The 18,055-nt window shown below is 41.2% G+C and overlaps 1 protein-coding gene across 2 annotated transcripts in view; it reads left to right on the plus strand.

Annotated features, from left to right (window-relative positions):
• The first annotated feature begins 266 nt into the window (after positions 1-266).
• The window catches only part of ELOVL2 (ELOVL fatty acid elongase 2), a 47,105-nt gene continuing 29,316 nt past the window's right edge, over positions 267-18,055 (plus strand). Inside the window, exon 1 of one of the 2 annotated variants that reach the window (XM_037011683.2) lies at positions 267-513. Coding sequence is in view for 1 of the 2 variants with exons in the window: in XM_037011682.2 (XP_036867577.1) it covers positions 920-922 (3 nt within the window). In the remaining variant the exon portion in view is untranslated. Of the gene's footprint in view, positions 514-779; positions 923-18,055 lie in introns of those variants that run through there. The other variant, XM_037011682.2, reaches the window with a different exon arrangement.

Here is an 18,055-nt window from a genome sequence, read left to right on the forward strand (position 1 = left end):
GAAGAAACATGTTTACCTTTACTTGCATTTCAATTACCACATCGGTCACATAAAAAGAAAGCACACATTCTTAATACTAAAAATACGAAAGGTCATGTAACACAAGCTACCTTTCCCAACATCTCTCACTTGAACAACAAAAAATTAAAAATTAAAAGCCCAGGATCGATGATCCCATGATACTTTCTGGGCAGTGCTAAATTAACCATTGATGCAATTTGGTGAGAAGTCCCTGGAATAGGATCCTCTGGAGGTAGAGACAAGGAATTTCCTGCTCGGACTCATCTGCTCTCGACCTCATCCCAAAAGCAACCCAAGGATCCCAGTATCTAAAGCCCCTTAACCCTTCCCACCCGGCACCTGGAAACCTACATAAGCAAGAGCTGCTCTCCGTTTAGCGTGTGCTTGGAGGCCGTGGAGCACAACTAAGCCAAAGAACCGGGCCCTGGTCCTCCACAGCCCCCTGCTCCCACGGCCTCTGCGGCGCGGCAGCCTCGGGGACGAGGGACACAGGTCGGTGGCATGGGGGACCTCGCCCAGGCTCTGCGCCCGCTTGGCCTACAAATCGCCGCCCTCCCGATAGGGGGCGCCGCGGCCGCTAGGGAGACTCCTGCCTCCCGGGAGGGGGCGCGCGGGAGGCCGCAGGGGCCGCCGCCTCGCCTGCCCGCCCCGCCCCCGCCGCCCTCCGCGCGGCTCGGTCGGCGAGGCGCCCGAAACGGCCCGAGGATCGCAGCGCCCAGCGGGAGCGGCGCGAGCCCGAGCGGGCGGGGAGGCGCGGGCGGCGGCGTGCGCGCGCCGGGCGCGGGCGTGGGTGTGGGCGGCGAGGGCGGGCGCCGCGGGCGCGCGGGGCAGAGGGACGCGGGCTACCCTGGACAGCGCATCGCCGCCCGCGGGGTCGCCGCGCCGCAGCGCCGCGATCATGGTGAGTGGGCGCCGCGCGCCGCCACCGCCGCCCTTTCTTTCTCTCCGCGCCCAGCGCACGGCGGGAAGGGCCCGAGCGGGCGGCGGCGCGGGAGCTGCGGGTTCGACCCCTGCAACCGCGGCTCTCGGCGCGCCCGCCTGGCCCGCGGATGGGGCGGTGGGCGTTTGGGCGGCGGTCGCGCGAGCCGAGTCCAGGTCGGCGGTCCGCCCGGCCCCTCGAGGAACTGAGTCCGGGTCGGCGGTCCGCCGCCCGCCCCTTGAGGCGCCGCTCGCGGCCAGCCCCCTGTTGCATGCACGCGGCCGGTCGGGCGTCCGGGAGGCCCGACGGAGCCGGCCCCGCCCGCGGCGGCCATTCCCGCTACCTCCGGCCCTGCGTCCCTGCGCGCGCCCACCCACCGCCTCGGGAAATTCTGGGGTTGGGGCCCTAACGGTTGAGCCCAAGCCTGCCGCCTCGCTGCAGCGCGCCTGCAGCGCCGGGGGTGTGTCTGTGCTCGCCTCGCTGCCCTCGGGGTTTGCATAGAGGTGTCCAGGGGTGGGTTCCCATTTGTCTAGCGGGATGGAGGGGCCTCTGGGTTTGGGGTATTTTTTTAAAAACAACTGTCTCTCCCGGTGTTTGCCAGGCCAGTTCTTGACTGAATTCATCACGCTTTCTACTCGGCCTTAAGCTCCGTTCCTGAAAAGGGGTGTGTGTGTCCGTGCGTGAGTGTCCCCGTGTGTCCGTGTCCCGTGAACTGCCCGAGGGTTTGGCAGCAGAGCCTGGTTCTGCGAGTAGAACAAGAACATGTGTTGTGCCAGGCTCGGAGGACCAGCCAGTCCCAGGCAAAGCGTGACGTCCGCGTTGGTCTCCAGTGGTCTATACTCTCTGTTTGCTTCTCTCCTCCTTCCCATATGGTTTCCTCTCCACTTAAAGGCGTTTTAAAATATGCTAATCTTTCTTTGTCCCACTCCAGCTGACACTGATTAGTCCTAGGTTTTGTCCTCTACTCTGTCAGGCAGGCACTGTCTGCTGATAACAGGCAAAGCTTTCCCTGGCCAGTCTAATATTCCAGTCTTTCCCACCCCTACTCACCAGTTCATATTCCCTTTGCCTGCCTCATTTTTTTCCCCCTCTCCTTCTGTTACTTCGCACAGTGTTTTGTTTATTTACCTTGTTTATTGGATGTGTTCTGCACCGGAATGTAAGTTTCAGTAGGGCAGAGATTTTTGTCATATTATTCACTGCTGTATTTCTACTACCCACAGCAGTGTTTGGCACATAGGTGCTCAGTACGTTTTTTAAAAGATTAACGCAGTAAAGCGGCGTAATGATGCTAATGTACACAGGACGCAACGATGCAACTACAAGGATTGTATTTATCAATACAAAATTGCGTCAGAGCCATGGTGTCAGTTTTAGCGATGAGAAGCTCAAGTGAAGTTTGAAAGGGGGGATGCTCTTGGGCAGGAGGGACCCAGTTTGATGGGTGGCCCTCTCTTCTGTCTAGGCTTGTCACCTCGTTCTCTTGCACCTCAGCACCTGGATAGACAAAGCATTTTTAGGGCTGACTATCTCTCTCCTTCAGGGCCTGAACCTTTGTTCCAAGTTATTAAGAATGGTAATGAGTAAAAGAATAAGTCTAAGGATATCTCCTTAATTGGATGGAAGAGTCCTGGGAATTAACCTAAAAGAGCCAAAATAAAGGGCAATTTCTACCCTATTCAGTTGTGATGCCGTCTCTAGAAAAGTAATTTTCAGAAACTTTGGATCTTCAGAGGTGATATTTTTATATATATGTCCAAGTCCAAGTCATCTCACCTAAAAATAATGCATGGGGAGTGGGAAGGTTGAGGTTAAATTCAGACGCAAATTAGTGGGTTAGCTCAGAGAGACACACACCCCTTTGGATCCAAGACCAACATGAACAGCCCCTCATGATGTCTTTGCTAATTAGTCTTACTCCAAACAAATTTTTTTTTCAAATTTCCTCTTTTCATTTCCATAGAGTAAACGTCAGGCAACCGTTTGTTTTAATCCTGTGGAAGCGTGTCACTGCTTAATATATATATGGGCATGTTTCAGAAAATGATGTAATTATAGCCATCACTATTCAAGTTCAGTTCTGTGATAACTGTCTTGTACAGATAGGTAGTAAAAATTAAAGATAAACAAGGAAAGAAAGGTAAGTTTGTCTTTGAAATTAAAACCAACCAAACACAAATGGAAGACACCTCATTCTTTTGAGCCCAGCTTATATTGTAGAAAATTTTCCTCTTAACGATTCCACTCAAAATATTAAGCCATTTTTTTATATTTCTCAAAATCATAGTATTTTCAAGGAGTGTAAAGTTCCTTTTTTTCAGCAGGTGAGAAAAAACCTAAAGAAGTTAATCTGCCTCCGTTTTTTCATCTCTAAGAAAAGATGGTAATATAGTTCATAGGGTTATGGTAGAAACAAAGTGATGCACTTACAGCTAGAATAGTGTTTGGTAAACATTAACCATAATGACGTGTGTCCTTTCTTCCATATTGAACTGTTTTCCATTGAGACATCTGTGAATGATTTCTGAGATTTACCTCAGTTCTCTTCCCCTTACTTGATCCCAAAACATACCTATTATTACTCTGTATCAGCACCGACCAATAGAAATACAATGCAAACCACGTATGTAATTTTTAATTTTCAAATGGTCACATTAAAAATTAAAAAGAGACCGGTGAAATTAAGTTTAATAATGCATTTTATATAACCCAGTCTGTGCAAATATTATTTCAATATCTGATCAATGTAAAAAAAAGTTAGATATTTTACATTCTTTTTTTTAATATGAAATTTCAAAATCTGGTGTGTATTTTATACCCACAGCACATTCAGTTTAGGCTAGTCGCAATTTCAATGCTCAGTAGCCATATGTACTTAGAGGCTACGATATTGGCCACCACAGCCCTGGATGATAGCACGGCTTCCAAATGTACCTCTTATCTTACTTAGACCCTTTCCACTGGTGAGAACCTCACTGCCACCTTAAACGGAGCTTTACTGAAAGAAAGCTACTAGTCTTTCACACTTGGCTCTGTTGCCTTATGTGGTTAGTAATTCCACCAGCTCTCAAGTCTACTATGTCTGAAATCTGATTCCTACTTTCTTTTTTCTTTTATATTGTTTATTGTATAATATTCTCATATTTTTACTTAAAAATATCTTTAAATCTCTTCTCCCCTCCTCTCCAGCCCCCTGTCCACTATTCTTGCCTTTTCTATGGTTTTCTCTTTTGTGGGTCTCTGTGTTTTATCTTTTTACTTGAAGTTCATTATTTCTTCAAGACCAGAACCATGTTTTTCACTTAGTAGCTCACTGCTGGGGGTTCTGGTCCTAACATGCTCCCCTTCACCCCAGCACTCCAGGTCCCCTTCACCTGCTCCCCCTTCCTACCTCTTTTGAGAAATTTGTTCTCTCCCTCCCAGTCTCTGGGCTCCAGTCTCCGTTATTTCATCAGCTTTTTTCATGTTCAGTTGTAAATACTTTCTATTTTACAGCCAATTCCTATGCTTACCACCTTTCCTTTATCAAAAATACAAAGAAATGTAATATACTGATAGTCTGATATTAAAGTGATCCACCCAAGAAAAGCATATTGATAAAGGAGAAAAATAAACCATGGGAAGGGAAAATGAAACGACCCTTTGAGCTTTATTTACCTTGGAAGAAGTATCACTGTTTCTGATTCATAATAACAGCAACAGGCACCGCAACAGTGATGCACATTTACTTAGGGCCTTACTGGAAGCAGAGTGGGCACTGTTCTCTGTGCCTGGTGAACCAAAGCCCAGAACAAAAGAAAGGCACTAGACCGAGGGTCAGGAACCCCGTTACTAGTCCCGGCTTTATTAATGACTGCTCTATTCCCTTGACAAAGTCACTCTGAGACACGTTTACTCACCTGTGAAATGGAATATTACCATTTTCCCAAGACTGTTTTTGTCAGAATCAAATGGGACCTTTACACGGGCTCTTGTCTCCGGCTGGGTCTTTCCCCAGAGAGCTGTAGGGCTGTATTCTTAATACCTCCATAATTACAACTACCCTAACCACCCTGTCTAAATCTGCCCTGCCATATCCACACATGGCAATCCGCTTACACTGCTGTGTTGTTTTCATAGCACTTAAAACCTAATAGTTTATGCATTTACATGCCTCTTGGAACCTTCTAGTAATTTACCATGTTAAGTGATTTTTGTTTGTCTCTTCTTAGCTGAATGCAAGCTTTGTGAGGACAGCTTTTTGTTTGTGTTGCTCAGTAGTGTATCCCAAGCACCTAGCCTAATGGCTGACACCCAGTAAATGCTAAACAATCGTGGGGCGATAAAGCGAAGGTCAGTTCTGCTCGTTGCTGGTGCAGTACCCTTTTCTCTTCACCGGGTTGCCACCCATAAAGGGTGCCTTGAAAATGAACATTGGCTTTGCAGACATATCCACAGAATAGTTCCTTCAGAGAACAATTTCAATGCATTTAAAATTATTTATCACAATTCGGTTTAGGCATGTTCCAGTAATACTCTTGCTTCATCAATGCACATAAGTCTGTGTAACTTCTCAGTAAATGATAACGTGTCTGTATTTCTACTACAGTTATACTTCACAATCATATTTGTGGAAAGGGCAAGTTATGTCATTTGAAAATAATGAAACATATAAGTTGTTATTAAAATTAAAATGTGTGTGCATTTCTATAATTATATTTGCATTTCATAATATACTTTGTAGACAGGGCCAGTCCAAAAGTTTATGTTACTTTTACATAATGAAATCTATAATTATAGCATTAAGTTTTTACTGAAACTAAAAATGAATACCTTAATATAAAGAAAGCTGATTCAGGATTTTACTGAATTGTTTTTACCTTACATATATTTGTTGTGATTTTGGGTTTTTTAATTATCTCTTAAATACCCTACAAGTATAGTAATATTTTATATTTATTAATCAGTTAAATGTTTTTCAATTCATTTTTGTATCATCTCTTTGGAAGCCTCACAAAAAATTTCTGAAGCAAGCCCTGTGTCAATATACCTACTTTACAGCTGAGAAAGTTGGGTTTCAAAGATGAATGATTTACCCAAGGTCACAACCAGAGATAGCGAAACCAAGTGTAAACCTCTGACTCCAAAGATATCACCTCTTGCATTCCTTATAGCCTTACCCAGGAGCCAGTGACCATGTTCTCTCCTCATTTAATGTGATGAAAGCAATAGCACTTTCCCCATTATAGAACAGAATGGGACAGTCGGAATGACTTCACCATGAATTAGGAGAATAGACAGGTGGATAGACATATAATTATAGATAGATACACATATACACACACTCTTGAACATATTAAATACATAAAATCTAAGAGATCTATTTCATATACACAGAAAATGGATCATTCCAGGGAAAGTGTTGTCTTAAATGGAGGTGATCATGAACAGCGTATGTACATGGCAAACAGTCTACTTCCTAGTGAATAGGGCAGCCATAGAGCAGACAATTAATTTACAAGGGAAGTGCTTCCTGGTTTTGACTAGAATGACTGTGGTATACAGTCGCTGGAGAGACCAGTGGCAGCTTTGCACATGAATTATTGTTTCATGACAGTTCACCATTTCAGGTTACTTACAATATGTAAAAGATTTAAATGATTTTTTCCATATGGTCAAGCAGAATTTGGCTGATAGAATCTTTCAGTTTAACATAAATTATTATGGCTATTTGGGGGACCTTTTTTTTCTTTGGTTGAGTCCAAAAGTTTATTGACCATTACACTAAGAGTTAGATTAAAAATTAACTGAAGCCTTCAAAGAAGAAATCAGGTGTCCATAATGCAAAATTAAAATCAAGGTATTTTCAAGTTTTCCTGAAAAATCAGTTCTGATCAGCTGATTTCTTTTTTATGTTTTTATCATTCATGTACGTTACATGAGCAACATTATGGTCACTAGATTCCCCCATCATCAAGTCCCGACCACATACCCCATTACAGTCACTGTCCATCAGTGTAGTAAGATGCTGTAGAATCACTACTTGCCTTCTCTGTGTTATACTGCCTTCCCTGTGCCCTGCTGCTACATTATGTCTGCTAATCGTAATGCCCCCTTTTCCCCTTTGTCCCTCCCTTCCCACCCATCCTCCCCAGTCCCTTTCCTTTGGTAAATGTTAGTCCATTCTTGGGTTCTGTGAGTCTGATGCTGTTTTGTTCCTTCAGTTTTTGCTTTGTTGTTATACTCTACAGATGAGTGAAATCATTTGGTACTTGTCTTTCTCCGCCTGGCTTATTTCACTGAGCATAATACCCTCTAGCTCCATCCATGTTGTTGCAAGTGGTAGGATTTGTTTTCTTATGGCTGAATAATATTCCATTGTGTAAATGCACCACCTCTTCTTTATCCATTCATCTACTGATGGACACTTAGGTTGCTTCCATTTCTTGGCTATTGTAAATAGTGCTGCAATAAACATAGGGGTGCATATGTCTTGAGTGGAATTCCTGGGTCAAATGGTATTTCTATTTTTAGTTTTTTGAGGAACCTCCATACTGCTTTCCACAATGGTTGAACTAATTTACATTCCCACCAGCAGTGTAGGAGGGTTCCCCTTTCTCCACATCCTCGTCAACATTTGTTGTTTGTCCTTTAAATGGCGGCCATCCTAACTGATGTGAGGTGATATCTCATTGTAGTTTTAATTTGCATTTCTCTGATAATTAGTGATGTGGAGCATCTTTTCATGTGTCTGTTGGCCATCTGAATTTCTTCTTTGGAGAAGTATCTGTTCAGATCCTCTGCTCATTTTTTAATTAAATTATTTGCTTTTTGTTTGTTGAGATGCCTGAGCTCTTTGTTTATTTTGGATGTCAACCCCTTATCGAATATGTGCAATATCATGTCTTCTGCACACAGTGACAGTTTGACTTATTCCATGCCAATCTGGATGCCTTTTATATCTTTGTGTTGTCTGATTGCCTTGGCTAGGACCTCCAGTACTATGTTGAATAAAAGTGGGGAGAGTGGACATCCTTGTCTTGTTCCCGATCTTAGGGGAAAAGCTTTCAGCTTCTTGCTGTTAAGTATAATGTTGGCTGTGGGTTTGTCATATATGGCCTTTATTATGTTGAGGTACTTGCCCTCTATACCCATTTTGTTGAGAGTTGTTATCATGAATGGGTTTTGGGTTTTGTCAAATGCTTTTTCAGCATCTATGGAGATGATCGTGTGGTTTTTGTCCTTTTTGTTGGTGTGGTGGATGATGTTGTGATCAGCTGATTTTCTTCTCTGCCACTGGGAGGGCTGTGCAGTGTTCTGCACAGTGCGAGGAAAGAGGAAGCCTAATCTTTGACCTCTGCTCCCATTCCAAGGGGCTTTCCTTCATTTACTACAAGGAAGACTTAGTCTTTTGGAGCCAGCAGCCTCCTTTATTTTTAGAAATGCAGATTCCATGCCTGTTTTAATATGAGGGGTGATATTTTGCTTAAGAAGGAGGGTGCTTTGCGCTGTCAGAAAAATACTGAATTGGCTGAATGTTCCACTTGGGCAACCAAGTCATAGAGGCTATTTCACATCCCTCCCTACATAGGCTGGGGAATTGTCTTCCTTTCTATTTTCAAGGATGTGTTACCCCATTTCCTCTGGTCTTTTTTCCATTCAAATTCTTTAAAACATAGGGCATGTGTCAGAAGTCATTTTGAAACTTACTGCCTGAAGTCTGTTTCAAACTCACCAGTATAAACCTCATTAGTTTCACTGTTGTGTAAGTCATGTTTCTCTGTTAAAAAGTAAAATTATTATTACATGAACCACTTAAAGTTCCTGCTATTGCTACTAAAATGCTACCAAGTCCCTTTTGTAAATTAGGCTCACTGTATCATAAATCTTTTTCTTTTTACAATTTAAAAAGTAGGAATGTCCCTGCTGCAATATATTTCTGAAAAGAGCACTAATCCCAGTGCTGGCTTTGTATGACATGAACAAGTATCTGTGATGGGCTTAAATCCTTCATACAAATTTTGGAATTAATAGTTTGCATCAGTTCTTCTTTCGAAGGGAAGAGGTATGTTCTTTGCATGGAATACCACATTCTTTAAAATCAAAACCAAGGAGACATGAAAATATATTGTCTCAGCAAACTTGATTAGATATACTCATTGATTCATATATTAGCATATGTTCAATAACAGGCAGTGTGCTATGCACTTTAAATACAAAAAACAGTTCCTGCTTCAAGAAATCTGTACTGCAGTGGGAGAATCTTTTGTGTTCTCCAATGTAAGCATATTAGCAAGTCAGAAGCTGGGCCTTTGGGTCACTTAGGCCAATAAATGTGCTTTCATGTCGGTGTACCATTTATTCAACAAAAGACTTAGTATAATGAGGTGACTTGTTGTGTTATTACAAAAAAAAAATCACAAACCCTACAATATGGGTAAGTTTTACTTCTTTATCATGTCAAGAATGTGGTCAGAGCCAGGAGGTGGCTGGTGATTGAAGAGCCAAGATCATCAGGATTGATAAAGCTAAGATCCAGATTGTGACTGTGAGATGCCGGAGTGCTCGTCAAGACAAGTCAGTTCAGTGAGAGGAGAAAACCTCAAACCCGTTGTCTGAGAAGTGGAATGAGAGGAACCTGAACTTAGGAGCTGGACACATGGGTTTAAATGCATATCCCCATATGGATGAAGCCAGACCTGCTGAATGAGAGTCTCTGAGTGGGGGGCTTTAGAATCTGTGTGCCAGGAATCAAGTATAGCCGAGTTTGGAATCTAGTGTTGTAGGGGTGCAGTGGAATGAGAGGCTACATTCAAGCAAAAATATTACAGTGTATGCTTCATGAAGAAGTTGAGATTAATGCTGAGTCTTGAATAGATTTTGATATGTAGGAAAAGGGAGGAATGTAGAATTAAGCAGAACATATAGGAAATAACTGGGTAAGGACACAGAAAGCAGTACCAGATATATTTGAAAAGCACTCTAATATAGCAGCTTCTGCACAAGGCCATGTCTTCACAGAGCCGGGTTTGTCTAAGTGCTCAATAAATGTGTTCTGAATTTGTGAAGGCTGTGGACCACCAAGATTATTGGGTGGATCAAGTCAGATTTTGAAGAGTCTTGAATCTGAGGCTAAGAAGTTTCTTCTAGATTTTGTGAACCAAGTTTTGAAATGGAGAGTCAAATGATGAAAGAAAGCGTCACTTAGGAAGTTTAATCTGGTTTCCATAATACCCAGCGCTGGGAGGGCATCACTTATTTTTATGTTGTCAATTTTGGAAAACTTACCTCTCTAGCCAGATGCTCTTGGGTTCTATTCTCTACTATAAAATAGGTATAGTAACACACAGTGAAGATTGGGCCAAGTAAGATAGTACATATAAGTCCCTCATGACATACAAGCTAGCTGATAGTAGATATTCAAAATGAGTGGCTATTGCTCACAGACACTTAATTGTATTCATTTTTACAATTCTGACTTTTTCCCACATGTTTACATTTTTAAAATCCTCATATTTCTGTGGTAATGGATTTTAGTTTTAACATTCAGGACTTTTACTAGAGAGAATGTAAAAGGGGTAAAGATTTTATTCTCTGATTTTTGGTTTCTTTAGGATGCATGAGTTCTGATAATCAGTGAAAAATGGAAAACTAAACTGTGCTTGTTTCCAGTTTTTCTTATTGAATAGTTCTCACCTACAGATGCACTCGTATTGTGAAACTGAGTGTATTTTGAAAATCCTTTCATGGATTTGTGTTACAACTTTAGAAAATCCCAAGAGCTCCACATAATCAGATTAAACCTCAGCTGTTTGCCCAACTACCTACATCAAATTCCCCAGGTCTTGAATTTTTTAATAGCATTTACTCTAATGCCTTAACCCCTAAAATTTTACTCTACAGAAACCATATCTTTCATACTCTGCCTTTCCCACTGGATTGTCATTATTTCAGTTACTAAATATAGCAGATTATTGGATTTTTATATTAGAAATGGGGAAAGAAAATGCATATATGTATATAGCTTCTTTTCCCATTTTTTCCCTGTATGGGTAAAACTGTAAGTGAACAACATGGGACTGACTTTGCATAACGTGGAAAGGGACAGTATGAGAAGAGGCTAAGATTAGGTGGGAAGAGTGGAAGTCACAATGGACGCATTGAGGGCAACGAGCAGACCAGCCTGCTGGCGTGAAGCCGGGCGCAGAAAAAGGGTCCCAGCACGGCTGGAGAAGTGCTTTGGACCCAACAGAATGAAGGCTCTTGGTTTCAGGTCATGTCCACGATGCCTTCCCACAAAAAACTCTTTCCTGTCTGGTATACATACTTTGTCATGTATGGCTTGATTCCCTATCAGTTCATTTTCAAATAAAAAAGAACAATTATGCCTTCAATTTGCGAGCAACTTCAGAGGAAGGTTCCACAACATCCTTAATGGTAATAATCGTCATACCATATGTTATATAATACTTTTCTATTTACAGGGCATGTTTACAGTGTCAGCTCAGTTTCATGTTTACTTAATTGCTTTGGTATTATCTCTGTTTACTTGGTTATTATCTCTCTACTGCAATATAAGCTCTGTAAGAGCAAGAACTTGGTATGTCTTCTTTACCTCTGTAATTTCAGTACTAGAATGGTGCCAGCACATAATAAACACTTAAAGAATGCTTGTTGAATAAATGGAGAGAAGTGTAAAGTAGCTTTCCCATGCTTAAAGAAACTGAGTCTCAGAGAGACTGTTTTTATTCAGAGTCATCCAGCCAGAAATGGTAGATTGGAGATTAAAACTCACTTTATACCTATGTCTCTTCTATTCTACCCCATCACTTGTTTCATTATACCAACAGGCTTTCCAGATACCCATGGTATTTTCAGCAAGACAGAAAAGCAACAGCTTTGACCATCTCAAAATTCAAATTTTTGAGATGACAGAAGACATTATAGACAGAGCTTAAAAATATCAAGCAACAGACTAGGAGAAGGTATTTGCAACCTATATAACAATACAGATTATTATATATACAAGTGACCTTTATGAGTCAATAAACAGAAGACAAGCAATCCATTAGAAACATGGGTAAGAAACAGGGAACTGTTCAACAGCAGCAACCTTGAGAGCCAGTAGGCACTGAAAATCTCCCACAACCACAGCAGTAAGAAGGAAATGCCAGTGAAAACCATGTCATGCTCCTGAACTTGGCAAAAATCTGAAACACAGTAGCAAGTACCATAAGTTTTTTAGAGCAGTAGGGTTGTTTTTACTAAAATTAAAAATGTATTCCCCAAACAACATAGTAATTCCACAACTAGATTTATTCCCAGAGAAATTCTTACTTATGAACTTAAGATTTGTAAAAAGCAGCATTGTTTGTAATAGCAAAATACTGGAAATAGCCTAAATTACCCATCAGTAAGAAAGTGGAAAAATGACAATACAGGAAGTCCCTATCGGGGAGTACTATACAGCAGGTACAGTGAATGAATCAGATCCAAATATATCAGCATGAATAGATAAAGCTGCAGACAGAGAAGATACAATTTATATACTTAAAAGGTACAGAGCAATGTTATTTTTGCTTGTGAATATAACTGAGGCAGGCTAGGGAAAGAAGCATAAAGGAATAAGGAGAGTGTTCTACTCAAATTATGCACATATATATTTGTTTGCTAATCAGAACTCAGTTGTGAAGTGCTTGTGAATCCACTTTCCTTCTCTAATACCTATGTATTCAGGGCTGTCTTAGAATACTTATGGTTGTCCTACATTAGGGAATTCTAGAGACTAAGAGAAAAGCAAGCTAGAATGAACAGTTAGGTGAAAATCAGATTTCACCTCCCTTGAGTCCTTCAAAGGGAAGAGTTAGGGCAAGTGGCAAGTGAGTGTATCTAAATATGTACACCATTGTAAGGTTTTTCCCTTCTGAATGTCACCAGCTGCCCATTCTGTACTAAGTCTCTTGGTGGACTTAAAAATCCTGTGCTAATGAGACAATGGGCATGAAGAAAATACTAATAAACATCTTCCATTTCCTCACAAATCCTAGTTTGTCTAGTGAAACAAAGGAGGCTCTCTAAGAATCAGATTCTTGGTGGCTGTCCCGGAGATCTGTAATATAATACTTCATTCTTAAGTTCAGGATTAATGCAGAAGAGTTGACTCATCCCTCCTGTTACAGCCAAGAGGGATCACCAAGGATTTCCTACCACATGCTGCCCAACTCTGTCTTGGCAGCCCAGTACAGCATTATCTGACCTTTCTGCCCATTTCTTACTGGCTACAGGAGTCATATACATTTTTAACTCTTGGGCTCTTTCAAAGCTATGTAAATGAGTTGGCCGAACTTCATCCTTTAAAAAACAAAAAACTCATAGTCTACCATCTTCTTTAACTTTTCTAATATTCCTAAATCCAGCACACATTTTCACACAGACCGGGAAACTTTCTTAAGTCTCTGCTTTTCTGGAGACTAATTTTGGCCACAGTTTGAGAAACAGCTAGAACCACTAATAAAGGGAAATCATAGCCACATTGCAATTGCTACTTCCACTCTGTTTTCCTGAAAACATCTGTGCATTAAATAACTTCTTAAAGAAAAACTCAGGAATGTTTCTCACCCCACCTCCCCTTGCTCAGGGTCACTGCCTGTTAGTGCTACTGAATTCATCCTTTCTCTTTCAGAGGCTGGGAGGGAAAACACTATATACCTTCTTAGCTGTGTTAGCTGTAGCAGTTAACGTTTTCTGTATTGATACAACTCTAAAAAGCTCTATTTTTAAAAAAATGAAATTACTATTTCACTTTGACTGCTGGATGGCTAAAAGTAGGTGAAGACTTCTGCCAAGAAAATATTTTTAAAATCACAAGATCATGTTTAAGTTAACAGTACCCTTTGTGTATGTTTATTTTACCATAGTCAACTGGTTTCTAATAAACAAAGGAACAGGTTGATGCACACACTTTTTAAAGAAAATTTGTTAATACTCTCTTAAATTTATAGTACTTAAAATGGTTGTGCATCTCTAACTCCATTTTAATTTTTATGATACATTTATAATTGTTTCAAATATGCAGTTATTCACTTTTCTCCTTTTCTTATGCCTATTATACATTTCTTCTACCATTAGTTACACTGAAGATAAGCATTCAGAAGGTCTTGCTTGCATGCCGTTGAGCTAAAAATTGTTGAATGAAATGCCTCAAGTAACTCAACTTACTAAATAGAAATCACTCTGTTAATCTAAAAGGCTGCAGATTTCCTTTTCCCTGAGTTACGTTCTATCTGCCCAGTTCATTTTCCAAATTATGCATCAGTCCTGCATGCTTCAGACATTGACACCATATATGAAGCTAAAAGTATGCTAATTTAGCTACTATTTACTTTATTATTTCTGTCATATTTATTTCTAATAGTAGCTTCAGTATGTTTATAAAGGTTAAAGAATGGATTGCTGTCTGGTTTGAAGTAAAGATGGGAGCATAGAGGAGAGGGCTTGAAGCTTCTATTTAGCACTTCAAAGAAAACTAAAAACACTACAAAATGCTTTCTACTCTCCATCGAATAGAAATAACATCACTAGGAAAAAGAGTAGTAGTATTTCATAAAAGTGCTCATTTAGTGTTCAAAACAATAACTCCTGGAGAGAGAGTGTATGATGCAGTGTTTATTAAAAATGGGGGTCAGAGACTTATATTTACATATTTTCTTTATTTTGACACAATATCTTGGCAAAGGCAATTGACTGACTAAACTACGCATGGTGTGTAATTGTCATACATTATTTATCTTCTGTCCATCATCTGTAAAATAGATAATAGTTGTCATCTCTTTTTTCCCTCCCTTTCCCCCATATATGTCTTTATACATCAGCCAAGTGTTTTGGGAGACCACACTGGGCTGACGATTGAGTATTGCTGAATAAATTAAGGTGATATCCCAGCAGATGCTCAAAATAACATGATATTCAAATATCTAAAATCAGTTTGTAAAACTCTAATTATTATAAAGGTCAAGTGGTCATCAAAAGCCCTTCACACACAACTCGGGCTGCATTTTGCCTTTTGATGATTTTATTTTCTTATAGCTTGCTAACAATGCTCAATTTGATTTGACATTATCTGGATTAAAATGCCAAGGGGAAGCTATGAATTTCCTTCACCTCATAGAAAAGACTTTATGAAGTGAATTGTGGATCAACTGTCACTTTATGATAATTTGCTGCCAAACAAAAAAGTGTGTGATAAGGATTCCATTCAATAGGGAAAGAATCTGTTGCTCAGCAAATCCCTATATAGGTTGGTGTTATAGCTTGAAAGAAGGGAAATATAAAACAATCCATATGACTCACCAATTGTCTCTTGCTCAGTATTAGCAGTAAAATGATGTATTTTGACTTTACCATAATATATTGAAATAATTAAGATATCTTTAGAATACATGGAAATAGAATGGAATATATAGAAACAGAAGAGATAGGCATGATTATTGCTTTAGAAATTAGAAATGAAATCTGGCCCATATTTATTCCAAGAAATCACTGAAAGCTTTCCTTTGTTCTCACACTCAAAAGATTGCCACTTACACATGCAGAGTAGCCAACCTGCTTCCCCGCTGGCCGGTACTTGATAACCGGGGCACATACAAACAGAATCTCCTTTCAGCACTGCTGTTAATTGTGAAAGAGCTTTATTCTTCCCCATGTCCCCAAATTCAGAAACTGGTATAGTTCCAAGGTGTCCTGAATACAGCTCTCTGGCTTTGGATGAAATCTCCAAGGAGTTTTGTGCTCACTCACTACTTCCTGTGGAAGTAAGAGTTGTAATGAGCACTACGATCTTGAATCACAACCTTAGCAGCCCTGTTAGCCTTTTTTATTCCTCTCATCTTCAGTATTGAACTTCCAAGTGACTTTATTTTCTAACAGTGAAGTTGATGCTTTTTGTTTTTCTGTACAGATTTCATTTCACTCACTTGAAATTAAGGCAAATTATTTAATATCTTTTAATAAGAACAGAATGTTACGAAAGAAATTTGGATTTTATTTTCATACTCTCGGAGAGAAGACCATAATTTGCAGAATGACTCAAAATAAAGGAATATTATATCCATTTCTAAGACTATGTATTTGTTTAGTAAAATTTCAGTTTCCTTAAACTTGGTTAAGTTTCTATGGAACCAGTGAATTAATTCCCAAATCATTTAAGCATTGTGAATATATTCTTGAAGTGTTTAAAATCCATTTTTGAGATATAACAGGTCAGCTATACTTCTCATCTTTGTTAACCAAGGACCATTCTGTGCTCCAGAGATACATACCTCACTGTATTTTATGATTATACACTTTATGCTTTACCAGTTCTTTCCCCAGCTCCCCACAAATTCCCTACACTATCCTCTACCCTCAACATACATCCAGCCCAGACCTTCCTTTTCAGGAGTTCTCACGGGGTTGTTTGTGATAATTCTGGTCAGTTATTTCATGGGGGTACTCCTCTTCTCCTGCTCAGATCCCCTTCTGGGGGGGGAGGCGGTGCCGCCATGTCCGCAGAACATCCCCCACTACCTCTGCGGAGTGCTGACTACCTGCCGCACACTGCTGCTTGGCAGAGGTCGCTGCTGTTTCTGTCAGGTACCCCACACTCAGCTGGTGCCGCTGCTGATGCAGAGGAGCCCTGCGTATACCAGGCTCGGTGGTTTTCTGTGGAAGAGTTGAGGAGAATGCCTGGCTCTTTTCTGTTCTGTGCTGGGGAGATCACAACCCCATTACCTTATGTAATATAAGTACATCCTATTCTTATTTTCTTCTCTGCATTCTCTCTCCCTGGACCCACAGGGGACTGAGCCATAAAGGATCCCGAGTAACAGATTACCTAACGTCGTTCCTCTCATAACTAGTGCTTTCTTGCTGAGACAACCCTGGCACCCCTCCACCAGTGCCCCCCCCCAGGGGCATTCCCTCCCAGGATGTTGCTCCTTAGGGCTGTTCCTTCCTGAGGTGTTGCTCAGACTCTGGTGCAAAGTGGACAGCCCCACCAGTCTGCAGAGAATTCTGATGCCAAGAGGTGAGGTGGCAGCAGTGACCCACAACAGGGAGAAGTAGCAGGTGACGAATGCGGGTACACCCAATAGCATAATAGAAAACTATTTAAAATGTTATTGAAATGAGTAATCTTTAAACACTGGTATTTATCTCTTAAAAATCTATAACAAAAAAGATACGGAGTCACAGTTGTTGGCTTCCATGGAGCCATGGGTCTCTTGGCAGCGCTGGAATTCCTGCTGCGTCAGCATCCCTCTGCTTCACACGCAGGGAGGCCCCATCGGGGCTCTCGGTGTCTCTTCCCGGCCTCCTCCCAGTGCTCTCTGCTTGCCCTGTATATATTCACAAGTACATAATCCTGGTAACTCTCTAAACCTGTCAAAGAACAGTGTTGTCAAGGGCAAAAGAGGTCAAAAGTGGACCCCGAAGTTTGCTAGCCCCTTTCCTGGTATGATTTTGGCAAACTCATTTATTACTGAATGCATTCCACAGGTGCTTGTTGAGTGCCTAGCATGTGCCAGGCATGGAGGATATTGACCAGTTTGGGAGGAGGAGGGTGGTCAGGGAAAACCGGAAGGCGATTCGGAGTCCTCCAGGCCAAAGGAGGAACACCTGCGATGGCCCGGGGAGAGTGCTGCACTGGGGGAGCTCCGGCTGATCCGGTGTGCCTGGAGCAGAGGGCTCGGAGGCAGCAGACCGGAAGGTGGCTTAGAAAAGTGGGCGGAGGTCACGGAATTTTGTTCTAGTCAGCCAAAGACCCTAATAGTTAGTATTTGACTTTTTTTTAATTATCCAGCTTTTATAGCAGAGAGAATAAATTCTTCCTGCAGTGTACAATTGGATGCCAAGGAATTGAGGTTAAAATGGGTAGCAGATGAGGATGAGGTGACCTTTCCTCCCCCTGAGCCCTGTAGTGTGTTATTTCCAGTGTATTAAAATACTGATAATAATAACAGTAACACTTGTAATGGTAAAAATAATGAGGTTGTCACTAGACTAGGCTTTCTTTGGGGCTTTGATTTTTGTATCATTTTAATTTATTAGGGGAAAAAATCCCATATTTTAACAAAATGGTAATCTGACCAGTATTCTGAG

This window comes from Manis javanica, chromosome 16 (genome assembly GCF_040802235.1).
Source record: "Manis javanica isolate MJ-LG chromosome 16, MJ_LKY, whole genome shotgun sequence".
Classification (NCBI taxonomy): Eukaryota; Metazoa; Chordata; class Mammalia; order Pholidota; family Manidae; genus Manis; species Manis javanica.